The 16,891-nt window shown below is 36.5% G+C and overlaps 1 protein-coding gene across 1 annotated transcript; it reads left to right on the top strand.

Annotated features, from left to right (window-relative positions):
• The first annotated feature begins 2,838 nt into the window (after nt 1-2,838).
• On the top strand, nt 2,839-16,265 carry LOC145662163 (uncharacterized). The gene is made up of 2 exons (XM_081727498.1): nt 2,839-2,920; nt 14,779-16,265. Exons 1-2 carry the CDS (start codon nt 2,875-2,877, stop codon nt 15,630-15,632), a joined length of 900 nt encoding a protein of 299 aa, XP_081583624.1. The 5' UTR covers nt 2,839-2,874; the 3' UTR covers nt 15,633-16,265.
• Nucleotides 16,266-16,891: the final 626 nt, after the last annotated feature.

The following is a 16,891-nucleotide window of genomic DNA, read 5'->3' on the forward strand; positions in this document are numbered from 1 at the left end:
TTATCACTAACACAAACTGTATTTTCATTAATAGTTTTGAACTTTCATTTTAAAATCTCTATTGCTTCGCAAAGGGCACCCGCACAGTTTTCTTAACGAACGAAGTAGTGTATGCTATGTTCGTTAATTTTATTTCGACGAGAGACGCTTACTGCACCAAAGAGATCAATCAGATCAAGAATTGCCATAGCTAAAGAAGCATTCAACAATAAAACACCACTCTTAACTAGCAGGCTCAATATTGGACTTAAGAAGAAGTTGGTCAAGTGCTATATGTGGAGCATTGGACTATACGATTCAGAGACTTGGACATTACTGAAGTTAGAGAAGAAATATTTGAAGAGCTTCGAAATGTGGTGTTGGAGGAAGATGGAGAAGATAAAATGGACAGAGAGAGCAACAAACGAAGATATTTTAAAATGGATAGGAGAGAAGAGGACACTTCTAGCCACCATTCTTCGTAGAAAGGCCAATTGGATTGGACACATCTTGAGAAGAAATTGTCTTCTTCACACCACCATAGAAGGAAAGATCGAAGAGAAGCGAGGAATAGGAAGAAGAACACAGCTGATCGATGATTTGAAAGATAGGAGAAAATATTGGGAGTTAAAGGAGGAAGCTGAAGATCGACAAAAGTGAAAGAAACATTTCCAGGACCAAATCTAAAATTGAAAAAAAATTCTCATTAGTCCCAGGACCTGCCGAAAGGCAGAACACCTAATAATAATTTCATTTTAATTACGTTAATTTTACGTGTTTGACATATTAAACTCAAAATCGACTCAACTCCAATGTACGTTAATATTCTAGTTCTCATTAGCTTATAAAGTTTGTTCCAAATAAACAGGTAATAAGTGCATAAATTCAGCACCTGATCAAGAAGAAAAGAAACAATTAGTATAACAATACACACAAATAGGGAATACAGTTCGAAGCTGCCTAAATAAAACCTAACCCCTACTTCTGGGTTAAAGAAAGAAAAGAAAGAAAAGAAGTTTACGTATTCTTCTGCGACATTAGTTTCTTGGTGTGATAGATGATTTTGCGTTTTCTTTTACAAGAAGGGAAGATAGGATCTGAAAACAATAAACAGCGTTATGTATTAGGACTTTGGTCGAGGTCCGTAGGTATAATAACTGGAGTATTGCGATCGTATCGCAAAACAAACACAATTTCCATTTATATATATTTTGGTTTTAAGTTTTTTTGAATGGAGAATAGTTACACCGGAACGTATAGCTAAGAAGTCAGTCTTTTCCAAGAAACAAGACCTCCTGAGAAATCAAACCTTTCAATGTAAATCCAGTAAATTCATTGGCATATGCCGTACTAAATTTAGTAGCTCGTGGGGACTTCGGTAGATTACGTTAATGCTCCGGTTGGCTATCTTTGATTCCTCCATTGAGCTGACGCCACCACAGGGGGCGCTGACGACAACAACTGCTTGCTCCTTCCGCGCAATTGTCATTGTCACCCTCATCTCACAGTTAATTGTAATTGTATGTGTGTTATGTTGTTCGTGTGTACTTTAGATATTTGATAACTTGAATAGGTTGATTTCATATTTACTACTAATATAAGTTTAAAGGCAATAAACAAATGTAAGACTTTTTTTTAAAAAAAAGTTGGTCATTCTTGTGATTGGTAGCTCACAGTAGGTTTTAAAATCGTTACGGTAGCTCAGAAGTTTCGTAAGTTTGACAACCACTGTTTTAAAGCTTTATGAAAAGTTAATATAATGCCCAATACCTCACGAATGGGCAAAGATATCGCTCTTGGGTTAAATGATTATGCAGCAAATCGTATGCGGCAAATTCAGTGACGTACATGTACAGTAGAAAAGAATTAGTTACCGCGCAACAGGGAGCCACACACAAAGGTGGAAACCTCAAAACGAAAAATGGATATAAAACACAAAATAACAGAAAAGGACAATGAGATGTGTGTTGAGAGTCACACATAGCGAGGAAGAGTGTTCAATAGACGCGCCTAAAGGGATTCTCAGAAACAGCGAAAATCATCATGAGGGAGGAAGAAGGATTAGGTATGTTACTGAGACACGAAATTTACCACTTCTCAGTAACTTGTGCACATCACAGGATGAATGCAAAACAATCAACGCGTGACGAGGGTATAACCAGTGTTTTCAATTGCTCACAGAACCTTATGTGATCGATTCCACTTAGGATTCGTTTTGATTTCTGCAACATTTTATTTTAACATGGGAAAGAGGGAAACACGATTGGTGAGCACATAAACATCAAGATTTGACAAAGCATCAAATATTTGTAGAAAATACAGTCGAACAACCCCAGAAGGGCAAATAACAATTATTGCTTCATCAACTGTCCGTTAAATAGTAGAAATGTAAATTGCTCCCCTCAAAACTTGTGAAATTTGTCTCGCGTTGATCAGAATGATGCCAATTTCCTATAGTATATTTACTCTTTCTCGCCTCGAATTTCCTATGTAAAACATTTTGAGACGAGTTGATCCAGAGACATATTTCGAGACGAGACATTATTTTCCTAAGACGAGACAAAATAGTCTTTAATATCATCTTGTGTCTTATCATATGCATCCCCAATCGAGACGCAATCCATTATAATTTTACTTATACTTGCTAGAATACAATTATGTTGTATTAGCTATTGCTTCCGGTTGTTCCTTCTAGAGTTCGTTCTAGAATGTTGATTCAAGTTATATTGTCTTTTGTGTACCTAACACTTAAATTCAAGATATTAGAAAACGTGCGTACAAATTTAATTAATATCAGTACAGTATATTAATAGTAGCAATAGTTTATTAATATCAGTAACTTTTACTTTATATTTTCAGTGCACATACTTCCACCTTATTTTCTGTTCTCTTGTCATGGTATTAGATGGCTCCAGATTTTCCACTTCTTCTTTACACACTGGTAAGTCATACTTTTTTCTTTCACTTTCTATCTTTTACTCAGCATGTGAAGTAGTCGAAAGATTTGGCGTAAGAAAGTATTTTCACTTGTAGTATTATGCTTCACAATTATTGTTTTAAAAAAAAAAGTTTACAACCAATAAATCCAATTAAAGAAAGAATGAGATTGGAAATATGCAAATCTATATGTAAATCTAACAGGGCGGATCCAGGCTGAATATTTGGGGGTGGGAGTCATTAGGAGGCAAATAAAGGTAAGAGTGTACTGCAGTATACAGGTATATCCTATTCTGTGAGCCATCGCCTCCCCTGGATCCGCCCCTGAAATCTAAATGGCAAACCGAAACTGGTTACAAATACACTTTTAATACTCCATATACGATTGTCTGGTTTGAACGAAACTCATCATATTATACGTGTATCTAACGTAGACATGTTTATCTTAACAATAATGTTATCTATTTTTTTTTTTTTTTAAAAATGAAAGTTTCTCCGAAGAGAAGATAGCTAAACTAAAGAGTAGGTAGTTAGCAAAACTCAGACAGCTCCTCCAAAAGTTTAAGATTTCAAAGTTATAGATGCCAATTGGTATAAATAACGAAATTGAAATGAAATGAAATCTTCCAGTTTATGTTATCTACCATAAACTTACATGGTCAGGGATCGAACCAGAGAACACACGCACCAGAACTAAGCACTCTACCACTGAGTCACCATAGTGGTAGTGTAAAATATGCAAATCATTTCATGCTTAAACAAAGAAATAAGCGTAAACATAGTTCATGCACTTTGGTTTCAGACAGCTGAACTAGTATTAGTATTATTAAATGTAATTATTATAATTTGTTTTCCTGTTTTACGTAAATATGGCGTAAGCAAAGAAATCCATTTCTATAAAGAATATTTGTTTTTGGCAGCAGTTCATGTCAAGTTGCCACTGTTTCCATACTTTCCCTCAGCACATTAAAGTAGTTAGTTCAGTCTGGCTTTAGACAACAAAGATATAAATAAAAATTTCTTCCAGCAAAATCGAAAAAGAAACTGTCAATTTGTATTGGCAATAAATAACACTCATTTTACAGAAACAAACTTTCCTTGATTCTATCTTTTGGAGAACTTCACATGAGAATTTAACACGAAGCATGCTATCTTATTCAACTCTATGTGGTTTATTGATTGCTATAAGTATTGTACATTGGCGTGCAAAACATAAGGACGGAAGTAATTTGCTCGTGTTCTGTCACTCCCAAGTAGCATAGACTGTAGAAACTTGAACCAGACATAGCAAGTAGTGCTACAGTTTGATATATGAAACGACAGAATCAAACATGTGATTAGATTTTTTTTTTTTTTTTAAATGGCACTTTGATACAGAAACAATAACTTAATACTGAAAGCACTGCTAATCGTGGTGACCCTTTAGATTAGGGAAAGAATGAAAGGGCCCTTAGAAGAGAGTATGATCACTACATAGTGATACATTCTCTCAACATGTTCCAATGCTGCTCACAAAATTGCTAATGAGTTATTGTGGTTTGGAGTTCCATTACTGCACCAACGCTATTGACAACTGCTGGATGGTACTTGATGCATCTGGACATGCTGCAAGATGCATCTACACAATATTCAAACATGTTTGATGAGATTCAAGGCGGGAAAGAGGCAGACACGTACATTTCCCGAATATTCTTTCGTTCTAATAGCTCCGCTCCCTGCGATGTTCAATGTAGTCGCCCAATATCATAAAAAAAGAAGAATTTGGAGCAGACTGCACTTCACAAAGCACCAACGTAGGGAAGAAGTACATTGTTACAATAATGCTCACCGGCGAATGTACTGCGTTCAAAAATTGTTAAGTCGTTCTGTCCATGCAACATTATGCCTTCCACACGAGAACACCAGACCTCAAAATGATCATGTTTGACGATATTTCTGGGTTCACTACATGTTCCCACTTTTCATCAAATCTTCCGAAGCCAATACCTAATCTAAATCAGCTTTGACCGAAGAAAAGAACCACACCCCACTCCTATTCGGTCTAATCCTCATGTTTGCACTATTGCAAAACGGTGTCACTGATTACAGGTGTCAACGGAATACTACCTAATGGTTGTCGGGGATAGAAACCTCCCCATGTGGTAGAATGTCACTGTGAAAATTGGAATCGGGCGACGTTCCATTCTCTTAGATGTGTTTAGGGCCGGATCCAGGATTGCCCGAGGGGGGTTGCACCAATAACCACCTAAATAACCAATCATACTGAATCTCTTCTAAGTGACATGTGAAAATATTCTTTGCACCTGACAACACTGATGCATAGAACTGAGAAAACTATTTTAAATAGGATTGCAAGTGTTATGCAGGGAAAAATGTTCTCTTCTCTTTGCTTCTGTTTTCTTCTCTACTTGACAAGTGCTATATTGTTTAGCTTGGTGAATCCTTTTCCTTCAGCCTTTAGAAAATCGACTTAAAACATTGCTTTTGCAAACCTCCGCTTTTCTTTAAGCATCCAACGGAAACATAATGGTAGAAAGTTTCGAAAAGTGTTGGTATTTTCACTGCTAGCTTCTCATTTTAGATAGTGAATATTTACAACGAACAGGGGGTTCATGTGCACCTTTGCACCCTCCTAAATCCTCTTGCAACCCTATTGCAATCCCTGCTTGTCGCTGCAATCTTGCTTGTTTCACAAGTAGCATAGCACAGCATTGCTTGTGATCGAGAATGTTCCTTATGCAAATGATGCATTACTACATCCAATATCAAACTCCTGGGACACGCTCCCAAACTTAGTTCTTCCAGTTTCCTGATTATTCTTCACTGTGTGAAGTAATTAAAATATTACCTCCGGATGTTATTGTGAGTAACACCATCATATGTTAACAGCCCTCTGACTGACACTTGTCTTGTCCTTTTCATTCAACTGCTTTTCGCACTTGGAAAGGAGACCCATTTGGGTATACGATTATGTTGACGCTACGTTATGCACGTCTTGCTCCGTACGAATATGTGAGAGATCTCTAGCAACTTGCTGCCGTGCTTTGATTCCTTTCCATCAAATATATAGTAGTTTATGTTACTTTAGCTATCTTGTCTTTAAGTTTGCACACCAGTGTATTTAGACAATTTACCTGTTTAATTGTTAATTGAATGACTCCGCCGAACAACGTTGCAAGTGACAATAAAAACACTATATTTACTATGTATAGGCTTCAAATTTACTTTTTAGTTTCAAACTATTCCTTTATATCAACTGATGTTGCATAGAATTGGAACTTCTATTACAGTACCGTTGTTCTGTTAAAATCTCAATGTGACAGAAATTGTTGCTTGTAACATTGTTCGGCGGAGCTATTGAATTACAATTTAGGCTATATGTCTAACCATACTCTATAACACCGTCTTACGAGTGTGGTAATAAGGAGCTTAAAGAGGGTATACGTTAGTATTAATATGAACGCAGTAAGTGTATAGTTATCGTATAACATCAATTATTAGCTTTACGAAGGAATTAGTTTTTCCTCCATTTTACCAAAAATTACTCACATCTTACAATTACAAAAATTACTCTTAAGACATTTTATTCAATTGTTTGGTACATATCTCATCTTTGAACTTTTCTCTCCGTTAAATATTAATAATATTGCAAAATTAGAAAATTTTACTTGGAGAGAAAATATGTTGTGACGGTTCTACTCCTGAAAATAGTATTTGCAGCTGTATGTAAGTGAAAAGTATTCGTAATATTACCCAGAAACGAAGATATTTTTAAGAGGTATCTTTTAGAAATGTACCATTTATACCTAATCAATATTTTAAATCATGTTCCTATACCCTATCTTCCTTTATAAAATTATTGCCTAACTAGGGATGATACCATACGGGGACCAAGTACCTGGGGAAAACCTATATATCGTCTGAAAGCTCTTGCCATGAGAAGCATGAAACCGTTTTCAAATCACGGGCAAACCCAGAAACTGACCCTATAGGCGGCCAGTTTGTTGGTGTTTGTGACCCTATGTATGGTATATTCGACAGAAATAAAAATGAATATTACAATGCATCACACTTAAGCCCCTGAGCCCTTCATGTACCTGTTTGGCTCACTACTAGAACGTGACTCGGGTAAGGGTTTGATAATATTAATTTGCACCCAAACGTACCCATTTCGTCAGTGTTGCCAACGAATTGTAAATACAACGTGGGAGATGGTTTCTGTACCACTCGGTGTATATCCATCAAAACGCGGCATAAACATAATTCGTTACCAGAGAAAATATACTTCGGACATATTTCTCTTCCAAGGACCCCAGTTTTTCAGTGTTTCCAACCAAGTATAAAAATAAGAAATTATAAAATACTTTCCGTACCATGAGACGTTTATACAAAAAGCTTTGCAAAAACATCACACGAACTATAGCAAAAAGATGTTGAGTATGGCCGTCTTCCAACCATTCTAGGTTGTCAGTGTTGCCAACAAGTGTAAACATTACAATGTTGAAAATGGCGTGACTGCCATTAAAAGAATATGTGACAAATGTGACAGAAGCAGCATTGGACAATGAAAAACAGTGTATGTCCCGTCTCCCAAGCACCCAGTGTGGCAGTGTTGCCAACCAATGCGAACATTCAAAATTTTCGCATCAAGTCTACCGCATTGGCAAATATGACAACATGGATGCTTGTGGGTTCACTAACATACTACAAACCTAGTATGGGCCACAGTCTAATTATATCCGCCACACTGAGGTGCTTCGGAGATGGGGACACTCACACTATCTTTTCCATTGTCCAATGCTGCTTCTATCACTTTTGTCATATATTCGTTCAATGAGCAAACGTTCAATGAAAAATGTCCAAAGAGCATCTAGACTATAGGAATCATTTACTTCTAAAGAAATTCAAGAAAAAGCATGCATAGTTAACATCAAAGTTAGGCTACTTATTGACTTGGCTAGTTGATATACTCTATATATACACTTTTATCATTGGGATTTCTCTAACAATACTGATATTAGAACCAATCTCATAAAAAAAACTTTTCTCGTTATTTATTACTGCTTCTTTGTTCTATAAGAATTAATATTGAAACAAGAGGTAAGAGTGATTTTTAACATCTGGTCTTGGTATAGTCATAAGTGCAGAGAGAGTCTATTCCTGGTACGGTGAATCCAGTTTAAAAAGATACTGCCTTTCATATTTCTCAATGTTCTTTGCTGCATTACAATTATTATTGAAAATGAAAAAGTATAGATTTCTAACACTTCCGACTTAATTAGAGGAGTTTGCATGAAAATGGAACATATTCCTGAGACACTGAATTGATATCAGAAAACAGTTTCTCATTTCTATTGCCGTATTTCCTCCAATATCTATTGATGTTCAGACGTACACAGTCATTCTATGAGACTTACAGTACTTATGTAAAACGGTATAGTTTGAAATCATACGACACAATCAAACTAACTTCTTTAATTACTTTGGTTTACCAAAACTCCTTTGTATATTTACTCTCTCCATGTCTCTATATGTTCAGGAGGCAAAAAAACTACAAGATTTACTTTCGATGAAATTAGTATGAATTTTGGTCACGATGTAGATGAACCAAAGTTAGATACCGAGAACGTTTACGGAGTTAATATTCAAAACAGAAGTAGTATAAATGTAACCAAGAAAGGTCTGTCGCTTTTGTGGAAGTCGGTGATCAGTTGACTCTCAGATTATGAGTTTGTGAAAAAAGGGGGGAAAGAGTCGAGAAAGGGGAAAGAAAGATGGAATGTAATGGTTATTTATGATGGCTGAAGGCCCAAGATAATTACATATAAAAATATATTTAAATAAATGTCTGATTTAAAATTTATGTAAATTGAATTAATTTATAAAACAAATTCGATAGAGCAATATAATGATAAGATGATTATCTAAACAAATGAATATACTATAATTTGATTTAGGTGAGCAAGAGACTCTTAATTACAGGGGCATCTGGTTTTAACTTCAGGTTATTTTGACCAATAGTATCACTCACACAACAATATAATTGTTATGGGCTCTCGTGCCTTGTTGGCTTGTCGTAACTCCAAGCAGCTCAAAAAAAAAAAAAAAAAACATGTTACATAAAATCTCATTACGTATCTTAGATTTCCTGGTGAAGAAAAACGCAACACGATTTTCATTGAAATGCACCCTCACATGCTTTTAATGCACCCTCACATGCACAAGCAACATATGACACACACCGCATTTTTTTTTACAAAATTAATAAAAAAAAACTTTTATTTTAATTTTAAACTTTAAATATTGAAATTTCAGCAGGGCTTTTCCAAACAAACAAAAAGTTTGTGCACATTATTAAATTTTGACTCCCGTTGTTGCAGTTCCTGATCCTGACTTGGTTCCATAGTGTTCCTGTGATGGTCCCATGTTTTGTTATCCCATGTTGGCCTCGCATCTTCCGTTTGACGAGACACGGCCGGTTGATTGGAGATGTCTCGAAGATCTCGAAGACTTTCGCATGAGCAGCTCCGACGTCTTGCTGCGAAAATGAGTCCTTGCAGCTCGGTGCTATGGCTTTGAGAAATTGTATACTTTTCTCTTACTGAACTTTTGCGGACATCTTCCGTTTTGTGTCTTTTTCTTGTCGCGTGTTACCCTATCTCACGCAATCCAGCCTGTGTTAATTGGATAAATAACACCTATCTAACTTCATCACCTTTTATAATGCAAAGGAAGATGACACTTTTCTTCTATTTGACCACCTAGTACTAATAACGTTATGCCATATTTTAAAAGTTAAAGTTTCTTGTGATTTTACAAAGCTAAACTATGTTATCACTTCACTAGTACTTTTGTGTCAAAATGTCGGTTGGAATTGTTGTGACACTCACGTCACCAACACGGACATTAACAACATTTTATATTATAGAAAGATAATCTATAAAGACTTAGTTTATGCTTTTCCACAGCACATGGTGTCTATTAGTACCGACATAACCGCAAGCTCGTACGCACCACTTCATGTATTCAAGACAAACAACGACTACTATCCTGCCTCCTTCCCAATCATTGCATTTAAGACGAACCCTTGTCACTCGAAAAACTCAGGCTCGCCTCGAAGTTCTGTCAATTCTTATGACGGGGAAGAGTGCGGTTGAGGGTGTTTGTTAACTGCAGGTGTTTGCCCTTTTTGACCTACTTACAGCATTTTTGGATGTTTCCATGTTAATAGCTTGCCAGCGTGAGACTGGATTTAAATTCTAACACTTCCACTGTTTTCTCCAAAGATCAATCTCTTAAATGATATATAACACATCACATAATTCTGTAAAACAACACTGAAATTGATACAACACTATGTACATATTTCCAACCTTTGTAACAGCACGTTTTCTGCAGTCTCCACACACTGCTGCCGCCTGGTGTGAGTATTTCAAAGGTTTCTCACCTGCATGAGGGGTTGCACTGGTTGTTATTTTGATAGTTTTTCGTTTTTTAATCGTAATTGACACATTTAATTACTTGGAACCACATCTAAAATTAACTACGTGCATATTTACAAAACTGGATAAGGTATGGAGTGTTGTCAATCGGGATTTTTATTAGTATTAATAACATTTTACTATTCGGTGTCTGCTTTCCACCCAGGAAACTTTTCTGCCCAGGAAGGATGGCCTCCGCTGTTACCAGTATCATGATTCCTCCCCATGAGGACTGCTGGAGTATACAGCCACTGAGTGAAATAAGCCTTTTGATTTTAAAATATAAATACACAACAAGATACGGCTAATCTAGACTACAAGTCACGATAACGTGAACTTCAAGAAAATTTTCACAGCAATAAATAATTATTTGTGGAAGCCTATATACAAAACAAGGGTCAAGACTTCTAGGAGTAATAGCTCACTCTCTCAACTATTCAACACAACAGCATTGTCGTTTAAAATTATAGATCCGCTCTTGCTGGCGGTAAAATTCGTTGCCCACAGACGCTTCTGCCTATCAACTGCGAGAACTGGGCAGTTCGTTCAGAAATCACACTCCATTGTAGTCAGGGTTTTCACATATATCCCCGAAGCTTTCTATTACTCTTTTAACAATAGATGCATGCGACATCGAGACTCCACGTACAAATGTATCCTCCTATAGGTATGTCGTCAACCTTCCTTTCTACATTTCTTTATGTATCATGATGCAGCCATAAGTACCTATAAATTGCTTATTACAGATAGAAATTCTGATACATGTGTTTCATCCAAGAATACTGTTCTCGTAGAAGACAAAGATTCTGCCTTTAAAACCTCTTTTTTCCATCTGTATCTCCTGCGCTGTGTTTTCTAAGAGAGATCTTGAAGCTTCATATATGTTTTAATACAATGATTGATAATAGAGTATCACTCTAACTTTAGCTCCAATTTGCAATGATGCTTCATGATTAATAAAGCAGTGGCATATTTATATCCTACTCAAATTCTCATATCATAAAAACAAAATTACTCATATATAAAACTACCTAAATTTAAAATATTGCTTCCACAACTAACCCTTTATTTAAATGTATATAAATATAATAAAAATATTGATATGTAAATTAAGTCATTAACATACAGGCAAATTAGCAAAAAATACATATGCAAAATATATGTAATTATAGTTTTGTATGCAGCATACAAGTTGAATGCAAATGGAGATAAGGTGGAGGTCAGTTGTTGGTGTGGATATATCCAACATACTACCAGGTTGAGGCAGTTCAGTTACTCCGTGAACTTGCGTAAGGACAGAGTGAACATCGGACCTGCACAGAGCGTCATACGGGCGTGTGTGCTGTACGAGTTCAAACTGGGGTCAAACACCCATGCAGCGGGGCAGAAGAAATGCCAGGCCTTTGGTGAGGGTGTCGTGACTACGCGAACGAGGCAGCGGTGATTAAATAAGTTTAAGGATAGTGACGCAACAGTGGAAAACGCACCTTGTACCAGAAGATCAACACATGTATAAAATGAAGATCTTAAGGCAGCAATTGAAGCGAACAATGGCCAGACGTGTGAGAAGCTAGTACTACAATTCAATGTGAGTGGAGAAATCATTCGGCAGCACCTCCATCAACTTGGGGAGCACTACAGGTTGGGTCGATGGGTCTCACATGATTTGACTCCGAGCAAGAAGACAACGCGAGCAGACACCTGTGTTTCTTTGCTGTCTCGTCTGACGAAGGAGCCATTTCTGAATAGGGTGTTGAGTGGCAAGTGATGAGAAGTGGGTCCTGTACGAATCTACGTGGTGCAGTCATCATTGATAGCATCCCATGAATCGGTTCCAAAACAGCCAAAACCAGCACTGTACCAGAAGAAAGTCATCCTGTGTGTTTGGTGGACTGCTCACAGCATCGTGAATCGAGAACTGCTACCAACTGGTCAGATCATCTATGCAACTATATACTGCCAGCAGTTGAGCCTTGTTCAAGAAAAACTCAAAACTCTGGAGCCAGCACTTCTGAGTCGCAAAGGGATCCTCCTGTTCCAGGACAACGCTAAGTCCCACGTGGCTAGGATGACCCGGGACACCATTCTACGCCTTAGATAGGGAACGCTACTCCATCCGCCCTACACCCCTGGACATTACACCGTCCAATTATCACCTGTCCCATTCCTTGGATAATCACCTTAGAAGAAGCCAGTTCAAATCCCTAGTAGAGGTGCAAAATGCACTTGATTCCACCAAGTTCTACCCCGAGTGAACCCATGGCCTTCCAGATTGTTGGTAGAAGGATGCCAATGCTGATGGGCACTAGTTTTGATCTTCCAGGTACGTCTTAGGTGACATATCGATGTTGGAATGTGGTGAGTGAATAAGCGACAGAACTTTCTTGCTTACCTTTATAGAAACCAGCCATTTGCAGTTTTTACGTTCATCACTGCAGAGTAAAAATGGTAATAGATAGCTAAAAGAGATTTCTTGCAATCGATTAAAAGTCTCGAGAATATTTGATCTCGAACTTTAATGCTCTACTAACGCTGGAGGTCATAGACATCGACTACAACTTCTGGTTCCAATATTGATTACATAGGCCAGTGGTTTTCGATCACTTGAGACTTGCGGAGCCCGCTTCCTAAAATAAGGTACGAACCAAATTGGTAACTTCATAGTGATAAATGTTGAGATGTAGAATTCAATATTGAGGAGAATTGATTAGGGACCCTTTATTTACGTTATAAGCACACAACGTGCAGAACACACATACAAAGATTCCATAACATTATTTATATGTTTTATAAATGATGGATATCAACAATGCTACGTATCTCCAGATTTGTTCCGCGGATCCTAGGATTCAGCGGACCAAGAATCGGAAAGGATTGCCAAAAACGATAAGATATAGCGGGAAGCGTTTGTTTTGCAATAGATACAGCATTCTACAAATATATAGACTATCATCTTTTTTCATAACCTTCTTCTCAAACCGTAACTAGGATAAATCAACCACTTCCGGTTTAACGTTGACCGCAAGATAGTAAAAATGGCAATAGACAAAAAGAAGCGGTCAGTGTATTTAATCAATACATTCCATCTCCATTCTAGCCTCTCTACTGAAACCGAAAATGGTAGAAATGTATTATCACTTTCGATTTAAATAATAATTGAGAAAATACCACACAATACAAATCCAAACTTCTTCAAATGACATCGGTACTTACATTCCTCACATAGGTAATACATAAAGTTACTTGATATTTTTGATCATAATGCAACATTACCTACAAAACTACAACAAGTAACGAAAATTGTTTAATATTATTGTCTTGAAAGATTTAATGAACTTTCCGATTCTGGAATATCCTAACTTTCTGTCGGCACAGATGGGACAAAGATTTTGTAACTGCCTGGTCTAAAACGTGGATATTGCTTTCGAAATTTTGTGTGTCCTTCGCAAATCTGCTTTAATAATGTGCACGCTAATCTGTGTGTTACATATTCTGTTTGTTGAGCTTAACGATAATGAGATACACAAACTGCAATGTCTTAAAATATTGAATTAAAAGTGACTAAACCATTCTAATAACGAACACCTTAGAAATCATGGTATATTGAGTCACCGTTACCGATGATATTCTTATATTGTTATGTAGATAATCTCCAATTTTGTACTATTATTAGAATTTGGATCACAAGTAACTAGAAAAAGCTACGAACAAAATAAAGTATACACTAAAATTAGAAACTTATTCAAGGGGGTAACATCTGAACTCAAACGTGAAAAGAAGACAAACTGATTTGCAACTGCTTTAGTTTTGTGAAGGAGGTTAACATGTTCCACCAAACTCTCAAAGACACCTTCACAGTAAATTGTTATTGTTATATATCCAGTAAAAAATGGCCTCTGAGCTGTATATCAATGATGTTATAAAATAGAGGTTCTGCCCATACGTATCTTCATCCTATGAACTCAGTGAAACCGAAAAACAACTGAGCATCGTCTGAGCTAGTACGTCTGATTGGCTACTCTCGCTTCCGCCATGTTTGTTGGCTCGAAACATTGCGATCTTACTGGCGCGGAGAGGGCAAAGTAGGTGTGGCGGAACTGTGACGTATGGCTTCACGATTTTGTTGTATGGGCAGATCCTCTATTTTATAACATCCTTGCTGTATATGGTGATTGTTAAATAAATAAATAATAATCTTGACTCTAGAGATTTTCAAAATGAATGAAGAAAAAAGTCAATGAAATTCCAACAAGGTCAACCTTAGCATAATGTAACATCGAGCTTTTATTTTATCTTAGGCTTTGATATTTTTATTATACGTAATAATTTGTTCCTTTATCAGTCAATCCATGTATTTATTTATACATTTTCTTCTTTTCAGATTTCACTCGACCAGCAAAGCAGATTTTACCAAAGTATACACATCAACATATTTATAACAATATGGTAAAGAAGTTTATCACAAGTCATGGATACAAAGATAGTAATCAATTCGAAAATCTTCAGAAGAAATCACAAATTACCAACATTACTGAGGATGAAATGAAGAAAGTGAATGAAAATGACCTTTCTCAACGAAACGTTCCAATCTATTCAGAACAGTTTTCAAATAAAACAAATGCTGCCTTAAACTGTTTGCACGTAAAATGTAAAAGACGTGCGAAAAGGAGTAATGTTGTTTTCGGCTCACAAAATATAGTGTTCGGTGAATTTTCGTGGAATGTTACTAAGCAAGCCGATAGGTACAATAATTATCAACAATCTCAGACATCTGGCAGTGCATTTCGTCACTCTAATAGAAACTTGAAGAAGCCAAAGGACAAATTTGTTTACGGACAACATAATATTATTCTTGGTAAATATTCATGGAATGTTGATGACCAATCAGATACTTATAACGGATATTCTGACTCTCGTGTTACCAAGACGGGGAAAGGAGAAGAAGTGAGGATACAAGATCGAGAACGTGCAAAAGAAACGACGGATTTAAAGATCAAAAAGCCCCCATTTCGTCAGAACATTTCACCGAAAGATTATAGGAATCAACAGCATAATTATGATAAAAATGAGCCTTCTTCCCAATCCAATGAAGGTGATGATAATAATGATGATAGAGCAGATACTGTGTTTGGTTATCAAAATATAGTAGAAGGGTTATATATTTATCGAGCTGGACGCATTGCTGATACGTTTAATGGCTATGAAGGATCCAGAGCAACAATTTCTGGCAAATAATGTTCCATTATTGAAATATTCATGAAATGTTGAGGAATGGGAAACACAAATTTACTATTATGTTGATAAATATAGTGTTTGTAGGACGTAGGATAAAGCTGGATACATTTTGCACGGAAGATAAATTCTTTACCAGAAGACACCGACTACTAGCGATAGAAGTTATTGGGGTGGATCGAAAATGGGAATTTTCACGTATCGAATTTTTACCGAAAATTACGATCCGGCTAAAGAAACAACTGTGCAAAAGTTTTTTTTTTTTTTTAAATCGTCCTGTATCTTCATATTCCGCAACACCGTTATAAATTCACAAATTTGGTGATTTTCTTAAATAAAACTTTTTTTTGGATTTTGCATGGATTGTATATTGCCAAATAATGTAACAAGGTCGATAGGAGCTGTCCTAATGATGAATGACAAAAACTTGAGTAAGTCTTGTGTCCCCCACCATCATTTTGTCTCGATCATTGTCTTGGGCAATTACACAGTAGTAACTTCAGAGTGGAAAATGCAACAAGGTTCTTGCGCTGCTATTTTATTGTTCTTCTGTTGACAGTGATAAGTTCACAGGTTAACATGGATTGAAGATTACTATTACAATGATAGCTAAGCGTTAGGACTAAAAGTAGGAAATAACTAGAGAGTCGCATATTAGGAGCTCTGAAAACTCTAGGAATTGCGTTTAAAGCTGCTGCCTTTTTGTATGTGGAATTGAAAGAGCAGAAGGGTTTCAACTAGGCTAAGATGGAGTCTCGAAAAATAAAGCGTTGTTTCAAATTCAAGGGTGAAGTTAGAATAGGAACACAGCAGTAGGTCTAAATTGTGCTCACAGTAGATGTGTGGGTGGTAGAGCCTATAATTGTAGCCGCCTACACGTCGGTGAGTCCTGGATAAATTAAACATCGAGTTGTAACTTGCTAATTGATGCAAGAGAATTACTATGATCTAATTCAAACAGCGAACACAATATACAAGCTCGAGTTCATGTAGAGAACCAAAAATAAATATAATACGCTTGCAGACCAGATTAGATTCATACATATGGTCAATGGAGACTACAAAATTATATATATAAATCAGATTGCGAGATTTTAAGTTCGTTACGGAACATGAAGATATAATTCAGTTTCAAAACGTTTTTGCACAGTTATTTCTTTGGTCGAATGGCAACTTTTGGTCAAATAGCAATCAATCGAATAAAATTTCCTTTTCTCGGCCTACTCTAGAATTTATGTTGTTTAATATATGGCATTCGAAAT

Source organism: Thermobia domestica, chromosome 10 (assembly GCF_964235325.1).
Source record: "Thermobia domestica chromosome 10, izTheDome1.hap1.1, whole genome shotgun sequence".
Taxonomy (NCBI): Eukaryota; Metazoa; Arthropoda; class Insecta; order Zygentoma; family Lepismatidae; genus Thermobia; species Thermobia domestica.